This window comes from Gambusia affinis, linkage group LG11, assembly GCF_019740435.1.
Source record: "Gambusia affinis linkage group LG11, SWU_Gaff_1.0, whole genome shotgun sequence".
Lineage (NCBI taxonomy): Eukaryota > Metazoa > Chordata > Actinopteri > Cyprinodontiformes > Poeciliidae > Gambusia > Gambusia affinis.
Genome location: NC_057878.1, coordinates 21,171,931 through 21,191,871, shown reverse-complemented (window position 1 = coordinate 21,191,871; position 19,941 = coordinate 21,171,931). Strand labels below are relative to the sequence as shown.

Genomic DNA, 19,941 nt, shown 5'->3' with positions numbered 1-19,941 from the left:
TGTCTGTTTTCTGCCTCCTAAACATTATTTGTCTGCTTCTTGCCAATGACCAATAAGTTTTGCTTATGCTGATATTTGAATTAATATGAGTTACAACGTTTAATTTCCCTTTGGTATCAAAAAAGTATTTTTGAATTTGATTTAAATTAAACATGGATTAAAGATTAAATGTAAAGACCACAAGCGGACATGATTCATGAGTACAAGTGACAATATTTATTTAGCAACAGAAAGTTTTTATTACAGCCAAGTTAACTGTAACTAAAATACATTTATAAGGAACAAATATTCCAATTACAATAGTAATGGTTATAAACTAGAAAGAGGAGCATTTTGTGCAAGCTAAATAAAACATGATATAAAGCCAGTTATTTTAACATTAAAGTGAAAACACCTAAAAAAAATAATACAGTGAACAGCAGTATTCTTGGTCACTTTTCAAACATAATCACCCATTGGGAATGTACTGCAAGCATGTCGTAAAATAAAACAAATGTAAAATATAGATGAAAAAATGCATTAACAAAATAATAATAAACTAACATAATATCTGCCAAGAAGCAAACAAAAAATACAATGTACTGCATTAGAGTGCAGACAACACACTGTTCAGTTCTTAGTGATATAAACTACAAATGATTCTGAGGCCGTATCTAAAGATTATTAAAGTTGTGTGTCAATCTTTTACATTAGCATTTCAATGTTGCTAGAATTACATAAGATTAAATTTTCTACAGTAATTGCTTTGAATGCGCATATTCAGTATTTGAAAAAAAATGGTTAGATATTAGTATTTTATAAAATAATCCAAAGTTTTTAAGTTTTCTGTCATGAAATAAAATGCACAAGACTCATTAAAAGTAGTCTATTTTGTACAATTATTTTTTGTTTCTTTATGTTTCAATATTACAACACCAATAAAGGCTTTACCAAAACAGAAGGAATGAAATATTAGCAGAAATCACTTAAAAAAAACTAACACAGAAAAGAAAATTTTATCAATCTAACTGCAGAATCTAATTTACATACGCTTCTACTTTGTTGAGTAGCTCAGATGCCTTGTTCACTGCTAATATTCCATTTTCAGATCTGAACTGCCCATTAGGAATGTGGGGAAATGGATGACAGTTGGGGTATTGAGTTTTTTTGGCGTCCACTCCCAGTGACTTCAGATCGGCTACTATCTGAGGAAGGTCTCTCAGTAGAGGGTAGTAGCCGGAAACTTTTGCTGCTGTGATTGAAATTGAGCTGCTGCTGGTGTGTCTACCATCATGTTTATATTCTGCTGCAATGAGAGCCTTTTCCACTGCCTGATGGACTTTGAATAGACACCACTCTGTGCTGCCTCCACTTGTGTCTTTATGAGCTGCATCAAGATCACAGCGAGCCTGTTTACACCAGCGTTGGGCCTCTTCTTTGTTTGGTCTTGGAATATTTGTGTACTGGTTCCAAAAGTTATAAAAACGAGAGCCAGTAGATCTAAAGAATCTTTCTCGGCCACTTCTGTGATGCCTGGCTTCTTGGTCCCATTGCTGGTAGAAGTCTTTGAAATTAGAAGAATTACTTGAATTTGACGGATTGCTGAGCTCTTTAATTCGATTCTGCAAATATTTACAAGCCTCTGTGGCGAGGTCCTGGCAGTCAAGATTTTTATCAGGATGCCATTTAAGATAAAGTCTCTTGATAGCTTTCCTTCTCTCCTCTTCAGGAAGATTCCAAATCTCAGCCAAACATTTGTCTATTTCTCTTTTAGCTTCCCCAAGAGAGGTTGGTAAAGAACTTTGCGGTGGTTGGGATGAAGGTGACACATTCTTCACAACCAGCTCCATAGACGAAGTGCAGTTGACCCCATTTGTTTTAATCTTTTTTTCTCGTTTAAATTGGTACAGGTCAAGATGGCTGACTTCTACTGGTTCGTCCCCTCCAATATCTATTTTGTATTTCCAGGAACATCTTCCAGAGCAACCAGGAAGTTCTTTGACAATAACTGCATAAATGTACATGTTATTTGTGCTGTAGCCAACATATTCCCCTTCTTCAAAGTTGTTCAGAAAGCTCATGTCTAATGAATCATGCCATTCGTCTGGAATATTTGTCCCAGGATCTGGAGGACTGAGAGTTTTTCTTTCAATATTTACACTATCACGGATGTCATTATCAGCCAGAGTTTGTTTCACATCTTGCAGACTGTCACACATGAGAAGTTGTCCGAGCACTGGGAGGTGAACTGATGCAATTCGGTGGCCTAAAAGAGCATTAATCCCCTTTGTCAAAATCATGTTAACTTTGTTTATTACTTTAGGAGCCATGTCATCATTGTGTTTCAGGAACAAGGTTAGACCTTGTTGCTCTTGTCTGACAAATACATCAATATCTCTGGCAGTTTTGTGTAGTGGTTGTTCATCCAGCCAAAGCATCGTTTTGAGGGACTTATAGCAGACAATTTGAATGCTGCCAAATGTTTTCTCACACATGCCTGTCGCATCTTCTTGTGTTATTTTACCCTCAGTCTGTTCTCTGAGGAGACAAATGAGTCCATATTTGAATCCTTCTGAGGAGAGATGTTTATCAAACCATCCTCTGAACTCACAACCATTCCCAAGCTCACAAGGCTGCATGTTTGATTCCACAACTTTCTCCTCAGTGATCTGAGTCAACATTTTAGGCTGCAGTTTCTGAGGTAACATTTTCACCAGTCGATGCTGTTCAAAGATGTCATTGCCCAGATGACATTCACTGAGTTTCTCAAGCAACAGGAACTTATCCTCCAGGCCTTCCTTCAACCTTTGGATCTCAAACACTGTATCATTGTAGTAGAGTGAACTTGATGTATGCAGCTTTTCATCAACTGCAGGAAAGTACAAAGTATGATCATCACCGTTGAGGGTCTGTTCTTTTTGAGCTTTGATTAAGAGAAATAACTGGTGAACTGCTCGTTTTACAGTAATCAACTGGGGTCCATTCAGACCTTTTTTATCACAAGAATCAGCATAAACAGCTGCTAGGACATTACAGTAGTGCGCTGCAGTGGCTTCCTCCTTCACACCAATTTTCTTAAAGAACTCTGCATACAAGGCATCTGGTGAAGAAATTGGGTACAAGTAAGGTCTGAACTCAAGGTCATGAGAAAGTGAAAGGCACACACCATCAGCTTTAAAAAGTTCAAAGTCTTTTTCAACCAAAACAACAGGCTGATCATACAATGATTGTCCATCAAAGCCATTGGCTTGCAGGTAGGCATAAGCATGTCGAAACACATCTGCACGGGTTTTGATGACCTGATCAGTTTTACATGGAGCCTGACAAATGTTTTTCATGTTTCTGGTCACATTTTCTGAAGGTGGCTGTTTGTGAGTTCCAACATTTTTTATCATTTGTGAGAGATCCTTTGAGAGGTAAACTGGCAAATGTATAATTGGCATTGAAGACCAAATCAAATCCTGATGTTCAGAATCTGTTTCAATCAAAGATCCTCTGATTTGAACGGTGGTGTCCTCAGAAGCAAATGGTTGATAATAATTGCAGAGATCTTCATTAATCTTAACTGGAAAGATGAACTTGATATCAGCAATGTCTCTCAGCAACCTTTCATTTTTGTCAGTGGCCACTTTTTTCAAGGCTTTTTCAAAAAGCAGTTTTGACTTCTGTTTCAGCATTTTGATGTTTCTGTTTTCTTTTGCTTCTGATTCCAGTTGGTGTGCAAAACTGATTATTTCATCATTGGTCACCTCATATTTCATTCCAAGTTCCCTGATCAGGTCTCTTGCTTGTAATCTTTGATAATCTTTTCCCTCACTCAAGTCTGTCCAAAATGTCTGTGGAACAAATTTATGTTGGGGAACCATTTTCTCGTAAAGCTCCACACTGTCGTCATAGTAGTACGAGGCAGTCTCAAGTCGACCTAGAGAGCTTTGAATGAGCTTAACGGATTTCAGTGAGAAGATGATGATGTCCTTGTTCTCGGGAAGGTCAAACTCAGACCTCATTAATAATATCAGCTTTAAGCAATCCAGAGTATCTTTCTCTTTAAGTGTTTGTACAAATGGTAGAATGAACTTCATAAAATAGTCTAGATCATTCAGGACTTTGATCTCCACGATTTGTGACAGAGCAAAATTTTCTGGGTTGTATTTTAGGATAGTGCTGTTGCTGTTGCACAGAGTGAACAAGTGTGGAAATGTCTCTGAATGTCTGCTGTTGAGGATAAATACCTCTTGGGGTCCATCAATCCTTACTCGTTCACCAAGTGTTGTTTCAAAAATTGGTAAAGATTTAAGCTTCGTCTTGTATTCTTTAGACATAGATACTTCTGACTGTAAAAAGTTCTGAAACATTTTCATCTCCTCACTTGACAAGAACCTGAACTCTGATTGGTTGATTTTGCAGGCTTGGTCCAGAACTGATATTTTATTATTCACATCCAAGAGTTCATGGCGTATTTGGTTAAACTGTTCACGTACCTTTGAAGAGAAGACATAGTCAAGTTTTAGAAAACCAAGTTTGCAGAGGATTGGAGATATGTCTTTTTCTGAGACATGTGGAATTACACTTGACATGTTTTTCATTGCCTGCAGGAGATGTTTGTTGTTTCCTCTGGAATATACAACTGGCAGGATGCAGCAGTCACTGAAGAGTTCTTTCACATCCTTTGCTGTCAAGCTTTCTTTATCAGCTCTGGATGTCTCTGTTGTAATTTCACTTGTTATGAAAAACCAAAGTGGTTCCAGCCACTTCAGCATATTTTCATTTGGGACATAAAGACCATTGTCTGGATTGACCTCACAACCCTGAAGAAGACTTTGAATTATTGGTTTCAAGAATTCTGCTGCATTTGAAAGTGTCAATTTCTTGACAAGATTTAAAGTTTCCAGAAGACTGTGTTTTCCATTTATTGCATGATCTGCAAATTTGTCTTCAAAGCCAAAAAAAAGCCTGTCGTATCTTGAAATCAGCTTTGGAAATTTAGAGTTAAACTTTCGTAAAAGCTTGTCTTTTGTAAGAAGAAGTGGAAGGCCATCAAGTAATGTGGAATCATTCTCTACATTTTCCTTTAACTGGGAATCGTTCAAACAAAACTCCAGGAGCTCTGCGCACTGTTTTTCATTTTGGATGAGAGTAGCAGTTACAGGCAAGGGTAAATCCTCATCTGTTTGTGTAGGATCATTGATGGCCTTTGCTTGCAAAAACATACGCACAGTACTAGCACTGACTTCTTTCACTTCAATCCCAGCTGACTGTATGCTTTCCCAAATGCAGGGCATTTTTGTGAAAGCAGGAACAAGTTTCATTCCAAGAGCTTCCAAAATGAGATTGATCCTTTCATTTGTTGAGTCTGTCAGGTAAGGTGCTTGAACAGGATCTGTTTCTGTGAGTTTGCACCAATCAAGAGAGTATTCTTTCAATTCCTGTCTTGCAGTTTTGCATGTTGAGGTTTTCAGAACTGGAATAACATCAAGTTCATTTTCTTTAATAGCTCTGTACACATGTTGTATCATCTCATGCCACTCTGGACCAACATTTTTTATCCTGGTTGGCCAAAAGCGCAAGTATGCATCACTTAAATGGACTCCAAGACTTTGAAAGAAGCCTTTCTTGACATTAATTTTATCTCTAATGTAACGCAAGAGATCTGCATAAAGTGGAGCAATTATTAGTTGTTTCAAACTCTCATTCCAATCTGACTTCACACTTTGGCCATCTACTTTCCAAAGATTTTTCCTATTTGCATCTACCTCAAAGTTTCCATTCACATGTACTGGCAGTCCAGTTTCTCCAGGCAATGGGAGTGAACAGAAGGCAGCACCTTTGAAATCATTCTTAGTGATTAGGACAGACGTTTTCTTTACATGTGCAGCAATCGCCCCCTGGGGAAGTTTCTTGACTGCTTTTAGTTCATTACTGTTTTTGAATGGTCCAAACTGTTCAGCAATAATCCATTCACTTTGTCTTTTATCTGAGGTGGAAACTGTCATTTCATAGAAGGTCTTGCAGCGGGTTACTGGATTCTTAGACTGCTGTGCATTCTGTAATTGCTTTGCAAATGTTTCCCTTTTTACTCTGCTTTCTGGCTGCAGAGTTCTTTCAATAGTTAGGGTGGTTTTAAGATTCTTGGAAGTGGTATCAAGTTCATGAACTTCAATCTTGCAGATGTTTTTCAGAAACAGAATTAGTCCTTCTGAATCTTCAGACAGGACAGAGAACAGTTCCCTCATACAATCCTCAGTGACTTCCTGCTGAGATATATTTGAGCTTTTTGCTGCCATATTTGTCCTCAGAGGTAATCTGAACATGGTGCCTTCTTTAAGAGGGAATTTCTCAGGAAGAAATGATTCATAGACATCAGTGTACATCTTTTTGAAACCACTAACTAGTTTGTATCCAATGCCTAGAGGAGGCTTGCCTGAATGACTTTCAATGAATTTCTGATTGGGATCAGAAATGCAAAGTAAATCATCTCCAGTTAGGATGGAAGGACAGTCAGTCAGGTGGTAAACAGAGTTGAAACCAAGTCCATATTTCCCAATCTTTCCTTGTAAGTTTTGTTTTCCTCCTTCTCCCAGCTGCTGAATGCCTTTCAAGTCATCATCAGAAAACACTTTGTTGTTGAAAACACAGAGAGCTGGACCCTGCAAACTGTTCCAGCTTTCCCCAAATGTTTTTTTTTTGCCATGTTGACGTTTGTCCCATATGAAATGAATTTCTGTTGCCTCAGCATCATCAGCATTTTGGATCAGTTCTTTAAGGATGTCTTTCTTCGATGGATATGCTGCAATTATGTTTTGAATTCGAACAGTTAGTTGTTCCTGCTGCTCAAAATGGAAAGAAAAAGGGGAAAAGTTGTCAACTGTACAGTCTTCCAGAGTGTGATGCCTGGTTGTTTGGATTCCAAAGTGGATAGCCATAGGACGAGGGATATTTTGATGGCACAATGTGATACCTGAAGCAACTGGCATCCATGGACTGTCATTGTAAAACAGCTCTTTGGCAGGCTGCAAAACTCCATGCTCATTTGGAATCAAACACTCTTTAGTTGGTTTTTCTTTTGTCTCAAATATCCCTTTCATTAAAATTGTAAGGCAAATAGATAAATCCCTTTCTGGGAGTGCTTTGTTTTCATGTTGGGAGTGAAGTTCTTGAAGCACAGAGAAAAACTGAGTGGTGGTAAAATTCTTTCCAACGCCAACAGTCTCCCAAAGATTTCTGAAACTAGTAAAGGCATGTGGAAGTACGTGGAGATAGGGTTTGGCTTCAAACTGTTCATTTTCTGCAACACAGTTGACATTAACAAATGTGCTGCCAATGAGGACGAAGGGGAATGAATTGGCCTGCTGCGAAATGAAAGTGTCATTCTCACAACCACTGATCCGCTGATCTAGAAACTTATAGCACTCATATGCTACTTTGTGAAGCATAGATCTGTCCAAAGACTGTGAATGCTTACTGGCTTCTTGCAGTTGCTGAAGCACAGTCTCTGGCTCTGGACTGTTCTGAACTTTTAAAAGGTCCAAGACAGGGTCAGTGTTGTGTATTTTTAGTTCATTATGATCCAGCACAGGATGAATCATATTAACAAGTGAATGGAATCTGTCACTGAAAATTGCTGTGGGTTGTTGGAGCGTTGTGTTTTCATTCATCTTTATGTCACCAGGAGAAAATGCTGGGAGAAACGGAGTCATTCTCAAGGTTTTCCAGTGGGGAGAATCTTTGTCATTCAGGTGGTTTTTCATAAGTTCAAGAAGGCACTTTACATTTTTATATGCTTTCTTTTTGTCAACTCTCCAGGTTTCAGTCATTGTGCATGCTTTATGTGTTATGTCCTCTAGTGAAAGGTGATCACTGGCCATTCCAAGTTCCAGCAACCGTTGAATCCTTCTGGGTGAACCGAAGTCTTGTTTGGTTCCACCCAGCAAGCGTCCTTCATCTGGCTCAAAAAGACAGGCCACTCTTCCAGAGGGATTGACAAGTTTCTTGATATATTGGAGTTCTCCGTCTGATGTAGGTATGCAGGGATAAAATGTTAGCAGATCGTCAATTTCTTTTATGTCGAGGTCCACAGCATGCAGCACAAGTGTATCTCTGGTCTTAGGGTCCATGGTAGCAAGGTTTTTGAACACCATCTCTTGGTAAAACTTCTCCCATGTCCATGTCTTGTCTTGTAAAACCTTTTCTTGCCCAGCTTGTTTGAAGCTCTTTCTTAACCACAGTGGGATAGGAACAACAAAGTTTGGTGCTTTCATGTATTTCTTGCACACCTGAGCAGCGAGCCTGCTGATTTCTGCATTTTCTTCAATGCATTCATGTAGAAAGATTGCATTGTTCATTGAGCACCAGTGTTCTCCATCAGAAAAGAGCTCTAGGCCACTGGAGCACTGTACAAGTTTAGAGTAAAATGCATCCACCAAAGGCTTAAAAGTATCACTCACTTTCTCTCTCTCAGGCCAAAAGCTGTAATAACAGTAAGCCTCAAGTTGTTTGTTTTCAGACATTTTCTTCAGTGCAGAAAGTGAAGTAATATATGCCATCAGCACAGGATCCTCTTGAAGAGCCATGTTCCACTTGTGTTTTACTCCACTTTCCCAAAGACCTTTTCTGTTGCTCATTACAGCAAATGTACCATTTATATTTACAGGGAGACCTGTCTGAATGGGAAGAGGAAGGAAGCAAAATGCCTGTCCAGTGAAATCTGTTTGTAGAGGAGATAATTTTCTTGTTTCTGTATCTTGTTGCAAAGGCACAGCAACCCCTCCAATGGGCAAGGAGAATACAGCTTTCTCCTTTTCTGTTTTGTTATCTTTAAGAACCATTTCCAGAGACTGACCAGTGCCAAAGCAGTTGTAAATGAGCCAAGACTGTACTTCAGTTTCACCAGATTGCTGGTTAGTTATCTGGACAATTTGGACTGTAGCGCTGTCAATGACTTTTGTGCATTTAATATCATGTTTCATCAATGATTTCTGTGCTTTTTGCTGCATCTTGATGAATGTCTCATTTGAAATCTTCATTGTATTATCAACAGTTTTAACTATGTCCAGAAGGGGTGGTATTTCTTCATCCTTCAGTGGTGTTGATACATTGCTTGAGATACTTTTTAGAGACAACATGTTGATGTTCCTGAGAAAAAGGAGATGAGCTTGTGAATTCTTCATGAAGTTCTGCTGTAGAACAAAGATATCCTGTTCATGGTATACCTTTTTGCTTATTTCTGATCTCTGAGCTTCTTCCTCACTTCGGAAAGGTAGTTTGATTAGCGTGCCATCATAAGGTTCTGGAGGACATTTTTGGGTGAAGTTACAGTCAAAAATACCTTCATATGGTCCAAATAGACCAGGAAAGCAATGGAAAAGTCTCTGTTGAGAGAGATCCAGTTTAATTCCTGGATTTGCCTTCTGCTGGATATGCTTTCCTAAATGAGTTACATTTGGGTCAAGTATGAGAAGTTTGTTACCACTCAGGATAGAGGGAACATCTGTCACATGATAAACGGTATTGAATCCAAGTCCAAACTTTCCAATCTTTTCCACTTTGTTTTCCTTTGAGGCTGAGCCAACTCTGACTATGTTCTTCCAATCATCATCTGTGAACCGCTCATTGTTAAAGGCCCAAAGACATGGTCCCTGACATAGGGCCATGTCAGGATCAATAAGACTTTCAGGAGGATCTTTGTGTTCTCTGAAATCTAACAAGAATTTACAGGCATCAGCTCCAGCATCCTCTGCATTCTGAATGAGTTCTTTGAAGATGTCACCATCTTCATCATACTCTTTAAGAATATTTTTTATCCTCATAGTTATCGGTTCAGATTGGCCACACTGTTCAATGCCTATTAACTCTGGAGCAAGGATGTAGTTACTAAGAAACCTTATTTTCAACCATTCAGCTGTTGCTATTGGTATTTCTTCATGTAGCAGATAGATTTTCTCCTCACTGATCTGAAGTTCTTTCAATTTACTTCTGTTTACATCACAGAGAAGTGCCTCTGATTGTGGTTTCAGGGTAAACTGTTCATCTTCTGTAACAACTGGCACTGGGATGTCATCATTAACTCTTTGCTTTGTTTTCCACAACCAGCTGAGAATCTCTTTGGAAACCTTTACTTCACCTGAAGTTGCAAAAGGCTGTCGTCTTGCTTCAATGTTTTGCTGGATAGAATAAAGAATATCAACAATTTCTTCATTCGAAAGTGCCGTTCTCAGACCACATCTCTGAAGCAGATTCTTGAATGGCAAAAATTCATTTGGTACCTTCCCAATATAAGAGCTCAGATCCAGATCCTGAGGGTAGTTAAGAACCAAATCACAAGGGGAAACAAACTTGTCATTGGCCCACAGCCAGTCTGGCTCCCTGTTCATCAACTCCGCAAATTCAGAGATGTTTTGCTGCATGTGCCTGTAAATGCTGTGAAGTTTTTTCTTGAAATCCACATTGGTGTCAGGACCATCCATGTCTCGTACAGTTGATTTCAGCACTGACAAATTCTCAATCACTTTCTCAGGTGGAGGCAGCCGTTTGAGGCCGAGCTTGGTGTTAACTCTATCACTGAGCTTCCCCATTAGAGGCATCACCTCTCCAACAATCTCCTCATACATTGTGTGTCTTATTTCCTCTGAGCTGCAGAAACAACTTTTTGTAGATTTACCAAATCTATTTTGTTTTTCAGTTCCAGGCTGATCACATGGTATCCATTTTATCATCTTAAGGCGATGAAGTTGCTGATCAGAAAACTTTGACAGTAGATCATATTTATCCAGCATTTCCAAGAGGACCTGAGCTCTTTTCAAAGCCTCACTTTCAGAGTTTTCTTTCAGGTTTTCGATCAGTGTGGTGGCATAGAGCACATGCTCTGGTGTCAAATCTGCCTCTTTGTTTATCAATCCAAGATCTATCAGGTTTTTAAGCATCTGCTGTTTTTCTGTGTATACTGGTGGGGGGAAGCTGTCTGACTCAAAGATCATCTTAAAGGCTTTAACTGTTGGACTAAGAAAGTCTGCAGCCTGTTTCAGCTCTCTCTTTACTTTAATGAATCTCAGTTCCTTACACTTGCATTTTAGATACTGGTTTTGAGAGAAAAGGATGTCACCATGCTGCAAAATCCAAGTCATTATGTTCTCAGCTCCTTGACTACTGCAGGTACCGTTCTTTATGCTGTCAATGAGGATAATGCCTACATCATCTGAGCTCAAGAAATTCACTTTCAGCAGCTTTAAAAGTCTGTGATCAGCCTCAGTAGCACACTGAATAATTGAATCAGGCACAGGCAACTCTGAGGGAATAATCAGACCAGATGTTAGAACCAAAGCCTGCTTTGATTGAGCTGTGACCAACGATCCACTCATAGTTTGAAACAGAGGAAGCTTCATGAGGAAATCTTTCTCTTGACCTGAGAGAGCATTTAGATGGGACAAATAGTCTTTCAGATTTTCTCTTGTCTTTTGAGACTCAGACTTCATAATTCTGATGACTTTCCCAGAGTCTAAATTCATCAACACCTTCATGATGCTCCTTGGAGATGGGTTAGGGACATAAGTTTCAAGGTCGTTATGTTTAAGCCACTCATTTCCTCTCACCACTGTAGCGCCAGTTTTGGTCACCAGCTGAGCTATTTGGTCAGGCAAACTTTTCTGTCCTCGGTTCTGAAAAATGAGGGTTGTCTTCTGTTGTAGCTTTGCCAGTGATACAGGCTGACTGTTAGAGAGGGGACTGACAGGTATCAGAGGTATTTCCATGAAGCAGCTTAACTCACTGAAATGAGAGTTCAGAAACCTCCAGAATCCCCGAAGCCAATCTAATGGTGGATGGTCACTTCTGTTGGTGTTCCAAGTAACAAGCCTTTTCTCCATCTGCTTCCAGTCCTGTGGTAGAAATTTTCTTGTATATTGCTCTATGTGTTTTTTATTAATGTTGATGACTTGGAAAACCCCTGGAAAACAAGTAAATAACAAAAACATAAAGAAAAATTACTTCAAAAAAAAGGAAAACAAATACCTTTTATGTGGAATCACACAGTCAACATAACATTTGTTTATAAAAGTCAAAGTCAACATAACATACCTAACTTGGCCAGTTCTTCCAGATGGTTTCTGCAAGTTGAACGTAGATCATGGGGGATGAAGAGGTGATTGCAGTACGGCAGAAGTGTTCTGAAAAAACATACACTATTTTATTACAGTTGTTATGCATTTGACAAAAACTAAGTCCAGTTTCAGTGAAAAAACTTCCTTAAAAAGAAGAAGATGAAGGCAAAGGAACAAACCAAATGCAGCTGTGTTTTAACCACAAAATCTTTCTGTAGTGAAATAACAGTTCTAACTATTGAATAGACAAGCTTTCCTGCAAAATCGAGTTATTAAAATTAACATAAAGACAGACAAACTATAACCTTACCTTGGAAATTCCCTGTTGTCAATCAAAGCAGTGTCCTCCTCTTTCTTTGTGAAAGATCTGAAAGATCCATCACTGAGAGGAAGTAGCTGAAGACCCTCCAGTTCTCTGTATTTTCCATCGCTCAATATGTACTCCAAAATACACAGTTTATCTTCTTTTCTGATGTTATGAACACCAGACCTGTGGAAAACCACTCTGAGGAAGTGGGGAGTTACATGCTGTGGGTTGGTGTGTGTAAACTTCTCAATGGCTGTCACTACAGTAGCTGGTACACTCACAAGATTTTCCCCGCAGGAAACTAAAGTCCTTTTAATGGCAGATATTGTCTCAGCTGTTGTTGGCCCGTTGCAGGGTATCACAGCTTTTGATAGAGGGACAAACTGTGTTTCATCTCTGGCAAGAGAGAGAACAGCCATGTTCTCATTGAGTAAGTGATGAAAAACATCCACAGCAATATCAAGCCATTTGTCTTTGTGCTGCATTTGAGTGACATCAGGCCACAGGTCGTACACAGAAGATACAGGAAGAGTAGACTGCTGACAGAGTTTGATGGCATCTTGGATGATCTTCACATATGCTTGTGGGAGCACCTTCTTCACAAGCAATTCATTCCACAAAGCATGTTCATCATGTTTTTGGTCTTCTTCTTGCCACTTGATGTGTCTTCTGTTGTCTGTGAGACCAAAGCAGGCGTTGACATAAACTGGGAGACCGGTCTTGTTGGATTCATTGTTTGGGAGAGGGAGGAAGCAGCTCAATCTGCCTTGACCACAGTCTCTCTGCTCATCAAGTGGAAATGCCAAGTCAACTCTGGGTAAAAAGCTCAACTTTTTGGCAAGGTCATCAAGGTTTGGTGCTTTTCCCTCTTTCATGGTGCTTGTTGTTAGAAGCCATTGTGTTTTTTTCTGATCTTCCGAATTTAGAGTTATCAATTTGATTCTTGTCGAGCTTTCAACATCAGACTCATCTTCTTGCTTCAGAAGAACTTCTGTTGGTTCTGAGGATTTTATTTGAAGCCTGGTGTTAATGGTACCATCCTGACTGATGTGGATCAAGGACACAGTGTTCACACTTTTCAAAAAGAGAAGGCTCAAGTCTGCATCTGCAATGAAGCTATCAAAAAGCTCAACCACTTTGTCAGAATCATACAGATTGTCTGAAATCTCTGATGCTTTGTTGCGTAACGGGAACCTGAAAAGTGTCCCAGAGAAGTGCTGATCCTCTATGATTTTTGACCATTCTTGCTTGCCTACAACTGAAACTATGTCTCTGTAGGGCTGGAACTGGTCATGCATTGTCATCAAAGCTTCTTGGTCTTCAACCTCATTCAAAAACCACCGAAACCCCTTATCACCAAATATTTCCTCTTGGGGGTCCATCAATCCCAGATGTCCTGAGCTGAAAATACTGGGCACATCTGTTGAGAAATAAATGCTTCTAATTATTATCTCTAAAATGACCTCTTAGTTAAAATCATTAAGTCAAAGCATGTTATCCTTCTAACAAATAAATTTTACCTGTTATGTGATAAATGGAGTTGAAGCCAATTCCAAATCTCCCGATTTTATTCGGGTCATTGATCTTGCCACTTCTTCCAGCCATTTGAATTCTTTCCCAGTCGTCTTCAGTAAACACAGCATTGTTGTAGGCATACAGAGCAGGGCCTAGGCAAAAAGCCAATCAGTAACAAAATGAATAAATCTGTTTGGGATTGCTGGAATATTAGTTAATTGTTAGTGCTTGTTCTGTAATTTCAGCTTGAATGGAGAAAACTAAATAGCTTATTTTGGATGTAAAGACAGATACAACATGCACGTGACGTTTCTCTTTAAATGTTTGGTGTAAAATGGCTGAACTAGGGCCAAAACGATTCCAAGAATGATTGACGTACCTCGATTATTAAAATTCCTCAACGAAAATGTATCTGCCTTGAAGCTTCGTTAATGTATGTTTTGTTATTTAGCGCAAGGTGTTCCATCCGGGACATTATTTGTGTTGCGCAGAGCTCTTACTTCCGCCTCATTAGGGGAGTACCTTTGTATAACTTTTCTTCAAGTTAACTTAGAAAGTGAGCTATTATTGTTACAGGTTAATTTTCTAAATAAGTAACTGCTAGATACTCAAATATGAAAAAATAGACTGATATTGATATCTGAAAGTTACACTGCTGTTATGCCAGATTTACCAATGTTTTATTTTATCAATTTTTTATCTGATTACTCGATTAATCGTAAGAATAATCAATAGATTACTTGATTACTAAAATATTCGTTTACAACAGGCTGAACCTTGCAACATTATAAAAACAGAATTGTCTATAATTAATACTCAGGGTGTTCTATAATTATAAAATGTCAATTTATGCCCTGTCAACAATTTTGAACAATAGGAAAGGCAGGTTATTGAAATACAAAATTTATCTTTCTTAAAAGTAACTGGATGACACATTTTTTGCAGGTAAACTATCATGAAAGCAAGTGTAGCTTACAACCAAATAACTATTTACAAATCAACGTATATACCCTGGTATTGTCCAAGATTGGCATTCCAAAGACTCTCAGTGCCATAGCTCCTCTCATCATGGATGAAAATCACTTCTGTTGCACAAGCATCATCAGCATTTTGAATGAGTTCCTGTTTCAAAATAAGATACATGATTATTAAAACCCAACCAAGCTCAACAAGACAAAGTCGCCCAGCTTGAATTGTAAAAGGGGAATCAATTGACTCAGATCACATTCTCTGGTTCAAAGAAAACAAAAAAGCTTGTGAAAAATAAAATGAGCAATTGCTTTGTACCATTTAATCTTTTGGTTGAAAATCAAGCAATGGAGAAGCCTACACAAGTTTAATTATCCTCTTTTACTTTGATGACATACAGCATAAACACAGAGCCGAGTACTCAGAAAAGAGAGGGCCCAGTTGTCCTTATACACACATCCCCCTACACCACCAGGTCAGGTCTGCCACAAAGCTCAAGAGGCCTATACTGTTTTAAATTATTGTAAGTTTGTATTTTATTTTTAATCCTAAACAGGAGTGATAAAATGTAAACCAAGGCATTAATGAAATGAAAATGAAAAATTTGAACAATGAAACCCAGGTTTCCCCCATAAAACATGCAAAGCCTGTTTGTACGGAATCTTACTGCATGCTCGAGTTGGTGGCACAAATATATCATACACAGAAGGTTTCTCATATAATCAAGCTCATGGAGGTTCAAGTTGAGAGAGCCACAGCAGTGTGGCATTTGCACTACATAGAACAATCATTTAAACACCAGAACAAGTGAAAACCCTGGCTTATGATGATAAAATTACTAAAATGATACTGGATAAGATAGCTCCTTAACTATAATTATTTAATATATTTGCTTACACTTTTGCATAACACAAACATTTAGAATATGTCCAGAAATAAATGCATCCCAACAGTGGTTCATTGAAGCATGAAGTGACAGTTTTTAAAAGTTATACAGACACAGAGAATATTTGAAAAACTTTCCATTGGATTTTACTGAATGTTTTGGCTACAATAGAAATGACGGAAATGCTAAAAAGTGAAGAATGTGTAAAATACAATAGCCCAGAGATGTTGACTCAGGTTTCAGACTTGGACTGGAGACACACTTCAAGAAGGCATCCACAACACAACTTTAATTATTTATTTATTATTTATTTATTTTTTAAAAAAAGACTAGGTGTTCAAACTAACAGACTAATGATAATACACTTAGCAACTGGAGTTGCTGAAGGGTCATAAACCACAAGACTGGATCACAGTAACTGGAAGAAAATTAATGTATCAAACTTTCATGGGACTTGAATGTTTGTGTGCTACTTTAAAGGAAAAAAGACATCACTAGGTTTCAGTAATAGAAGATATTTCCAAAATGTGGTCAGGCTACATTTCTGTTCCACTTCCCGTATAAATTCAACAACTTACCCGTAAGTGAGTTGGACAGGTTTGACTGTGTTCCTTGTTTTCAATTACTTCTAGTTGTTATTATTTGTAGCTCAACAAACAGCAAGATAATGATTGGGCTGGGTTTTGCAAATAAACATTTAGGAGTTTGTGATAAATTCATTTATTTTATTTTGAAAATACTTTCTTCAGAAATGTCATTATCTTCATGTTTAATTTAAACAATTTTTGGTTTAATTTCATAGTTCCTCTCTTTTCTTATTTTCCATTTCATAACACAGAACAATTTTATAAAGTGAACACGCATGTACAGTTAGGTTGGTTATGAGTTCACACTACCCAATTGCGTTTAGAAAGGTCAATATCCCTCTCATACTTTCTGTCTTCCAAACAGCCAACTTTGTTCGTTGTGTTGGCCTCAGAGAACCTGAAGCATAAAACTTCTGTGTCTTTTTCTTCTCCTGTAATTGATATTTTACCTAAATTGTAAAATAAACTGTATTTTGCTACTGACATCAACTGTTGTGATTACAGTTTTGTGTTACATCCAGTGCCAGAAATTATCCTTTCTTGCTTTTGGGGGGAGGAAGGTGTAAATAGTTGCAGGCTTGGAAAACTTTCTACAGCAGATAAACAGAATATTAAAAACACTGTAAACCTGAGAGAAGCATCAATCTCCAGTGCTTCATTTAGTATGCAAGGTTTACGCCTGTTCTGGTAATAAGTAGCCATTGCTATAATCATAATGTGAACGCCATATACTGACCTTCAAAATTTGTCCACCATCAGGATATCGACGAAGAATATCTTTCAGGTAGTCAAGGAAAGGTGGTGCGGTAGCCCCAAAGGACCTCCTAAAGAAAATAAGATTCAAAAACAAAACATTAAAATTAAAATCAGTGGTGTAAGATATGCTTAATCTGCATTTACCCTTTCAGCTAAGGAATTTTAATTGGATTTGTGCCTAATCATAATCAGCAGTAGTTCAGGAGGGAGGAGATCATCCTGTAACCAGTGGGTTGCCAGTGTAAACTCCCCCACTCCGTCTTTTCAGTCATTGTGTCCTTGGGCAAGACATTTCAGCTGCCTACTGGCGGTGGTCAGAGGGACCTTGTGGTGCTGAGTGAATGGCAGCCACACTTATCAATCTGCACCAGGGCATCTGTGGCTACATTGTAGCTTTCCACCATCAGTGTGTAAAATGTCTTTGAATGTGTGAATGACTGAGTGTCTGAAGTGTTTTGGGATCCTCTGACTTGATAAAAACCTATACAAATGAAGGGCATTTACCATTTAATCAGTGAATTCACAAAAGCAAAATGTAATGCTTTTGTACTTATAAGGCATAGGGAAACACAATGCTACTTCTATGAAATGTGTTGCTATGCAAGAACAACAAATATTTAAATAAATAATATTTCAATCATGAACAATACAGGTACGGAAATTAAAGGAGCACCGTACATAACTCTTAATAAGGCTACATTTTGGGAAAGACACTGAGTAGAATGTGATTATAAATATTATAACAAAAATGTCTTTCACATTTCAGGAGCTTAATATGGTCGCAACACTAGGTATATTAAAAATAGTGACAAAACAACATCATACAGATCATACCAGAACATCCTAAAGCTGCTGTCCCATCGTTTCCTCTTCCCCATCTTGTAATTTATGTTGGCATGTTTAAAAACAGATGTGGTTCTAAAAATGTGAAAATTATGAAGATTTTCTGGAACATTACACCCATATCAAACTGTTGAACTTTGTGTTTTTCTTTCGATTCAAAACTTTGTCAGCACATGTTGACAGAACTTGCACTGATATTAAGTTTGTCCTTAATATTTAAGGATAAATGTAATAAATGTATATATTGATTTTAGATCGGGCATATTCAACACACCACCATGTAACACACCACACACTGCAGTACGTTGTAAGATTGCCGTAAAGGGAAAATCGGGGCAAAAATTTAAAAAAAGACGGGAACACCAACATGCAGAAGCATTATCTGACAGGTCCTGTCAGAAGTACACTTCCTGTACTTCTACAGAAATGTTTACTTAATTTTTCAATCACGTGTAAACAAAACACTTTGTACTTCCTTGTTTCTCAAAAGAAAAAAAACCTCTGAAGCAATAACTGCAAATACTGCTATGTTCTGAAATCAAAAATGATGTTTTCAGCATCACCTACAAACATTGCAATTTACATATATTATTGATTTCATTAAATAATAGTATTGTCATTATAGTTAAATTTTAACACTATTATTATGTGACAAGCAGCTTAATACAGCAAAAATCACCCTAGGAATGTTATGAATAGTTTGTAAAGCTGTGTTTAGTAAATGAAGGTGACTTGGAGTCGAGTGCCTTGCCAGGGGTATATTGATATGCAAAAGAAGAAAATGGAATCAAACTCACAACTTTCAATTGCAAACTAACTACTCCACTCACTGATCCACAGTCGTACAGTTGCACTAGAGGTGGGATAATTTTCACAAGACAAACATTTAATGAAAATGCATGCTTTAAATCAGGGGTCTCAAACTCCAGGCCTCGAGGGCCGCAGTCCTGCAGTTTTTAGATGTGCCACAGGTACAAAACACTGGAATGAAATGGCTTAATTACCTCCACCTTGTGTAGATCAGTTCTCCAGAGCCTTAATTATTCTATTCAGGTGTGCTGCAGCAGAGGCACATCTAAAATTTGCAGGACTGCGGCCCTCGAGGCCTGGAGTTTGAGACCCCTGTTTTAAATAGTTTGATATCAACTATTTACTTGTTCTTGCAGTACAACTGACTAGTCTCGACAAAACAAGATATATTATTTCAAAAGTTTCTGAAGAAATCAGAGTCTTGCTTCACTTATCTCAGTTGCTTCACTTAAGAGGAATAGGTGGGTCAGCTTACCGGGTTTTATGTCTGATCTTCCCACTCATCCTTCTTGAGTTGGATGCTGTGAAAGAAACCAAATATTGTAACACAAGATAATGCAGTACAAAAATAGAGAATTATTAAATAAATTCTTACCATAATCATAAGTATAAGAACATAAATTAAACATTCTTTTTTGTATTTATTCTTTTAATTTGTGTATTTATGAGATTGTTAGCTTATTAAACAGTCTGCACAACTACTTTGGTAGAATGATAAAACATTTTTAACAGCTTTAGAAAACCCTGGTGAAACTTCTCCATTTCCCGGAGCCGATAAAAGAAAATGAGAATATTAATTTCCTTTAACTTTTAAGTGATGCAGCCCTAACTGAGACATTTACAGCCGAGTTACAACTTTTCTATCACCGACGAACTTAAACCAAGTCTTAAGAAAATAATGTTATAAAATTAAATAAATCTTGGAAAACCTGGAAAAACGAATAGAAACAAATATCAAGTTATTTCTCATACATTATATCTCTTGCAGTTATGTCCTATAAGTTAGATTGTACTCATAAACCCTAAAAGAATGCAACGAAGTAATAAATTCACAGTACCCGAGTCACATCGCGTGAAAGGACGTCAGTTCCTTTGACACTGAGAGATGCTGCTTCTGCCTGCCGTTTATAAAGGCTCGCTCCAACACTGCATCACCCTACCCTCACTCTGTCCATCCTCGGTAACTTTCATTTCTCA

General features: G+C 38.0%; 1 protein-coding gene across 1 annotated transcript; it reads right to left on the bottom strand.

Moving 5' to 3' along the window:
• Nucleotides 1–749: 749 nt before the first annotated feature.
• Nucleotides 750–19,889, bottom strand: si:dkeyp-118h9.7 (sacsin). The gene is made up of 8 exons (XM_044131970.1): nt 19,803–19,889; nt 19,220–19,265; nt 17,072–17,159; nt 14,904–15,015; nt 13,899–14,045; nt 12,382–13,798; nt 12,049–12,137; nt 750–11,917 (listed from the first exon to the last, which is right to left on the bottom strand). Exons 2-8 carry the CDS (start codon nt 19,246–19,248, stop codon nt 1,017–1,019), a joined length of 12,783 nt encoding a protein of 4,260 aa, XP_043987905.1. The 5' UTR covers nt 19,249–19,265; nt 19,803–19,889; the 3' UTR covers nt 750–1,016.
• Nucleotides 19,890–19,941: the final 52 nt, after the last annotated feature.

What these genes read in the sequence shown, in the direction of transcription:
- si:dkeyp-118h9.7 (XM_044131970.1), bottom strand. Translation starts at nt 19,248, where the DNA reads ATGAGTGGGAAGATCAGACATAAAACCCG. An exon ending in ATGGTGGACAAATTTTGAAG is followed by an intron (nt 15,016 to 17,071) that starts GTCAGTATATGG and finishes ATTTTGAAACAG; the next exon opens with GAACTCATTCAAAATGCTGA. An exon ending in GACAACAGGGAATTTCCAAG is followed by an intron (nt 12,138 to 12,381) that starts GTAAGGTTATAG and finishes ATGTTTTTTCAG; the next exon opens with AACACTTCTGCCGTACTGCA.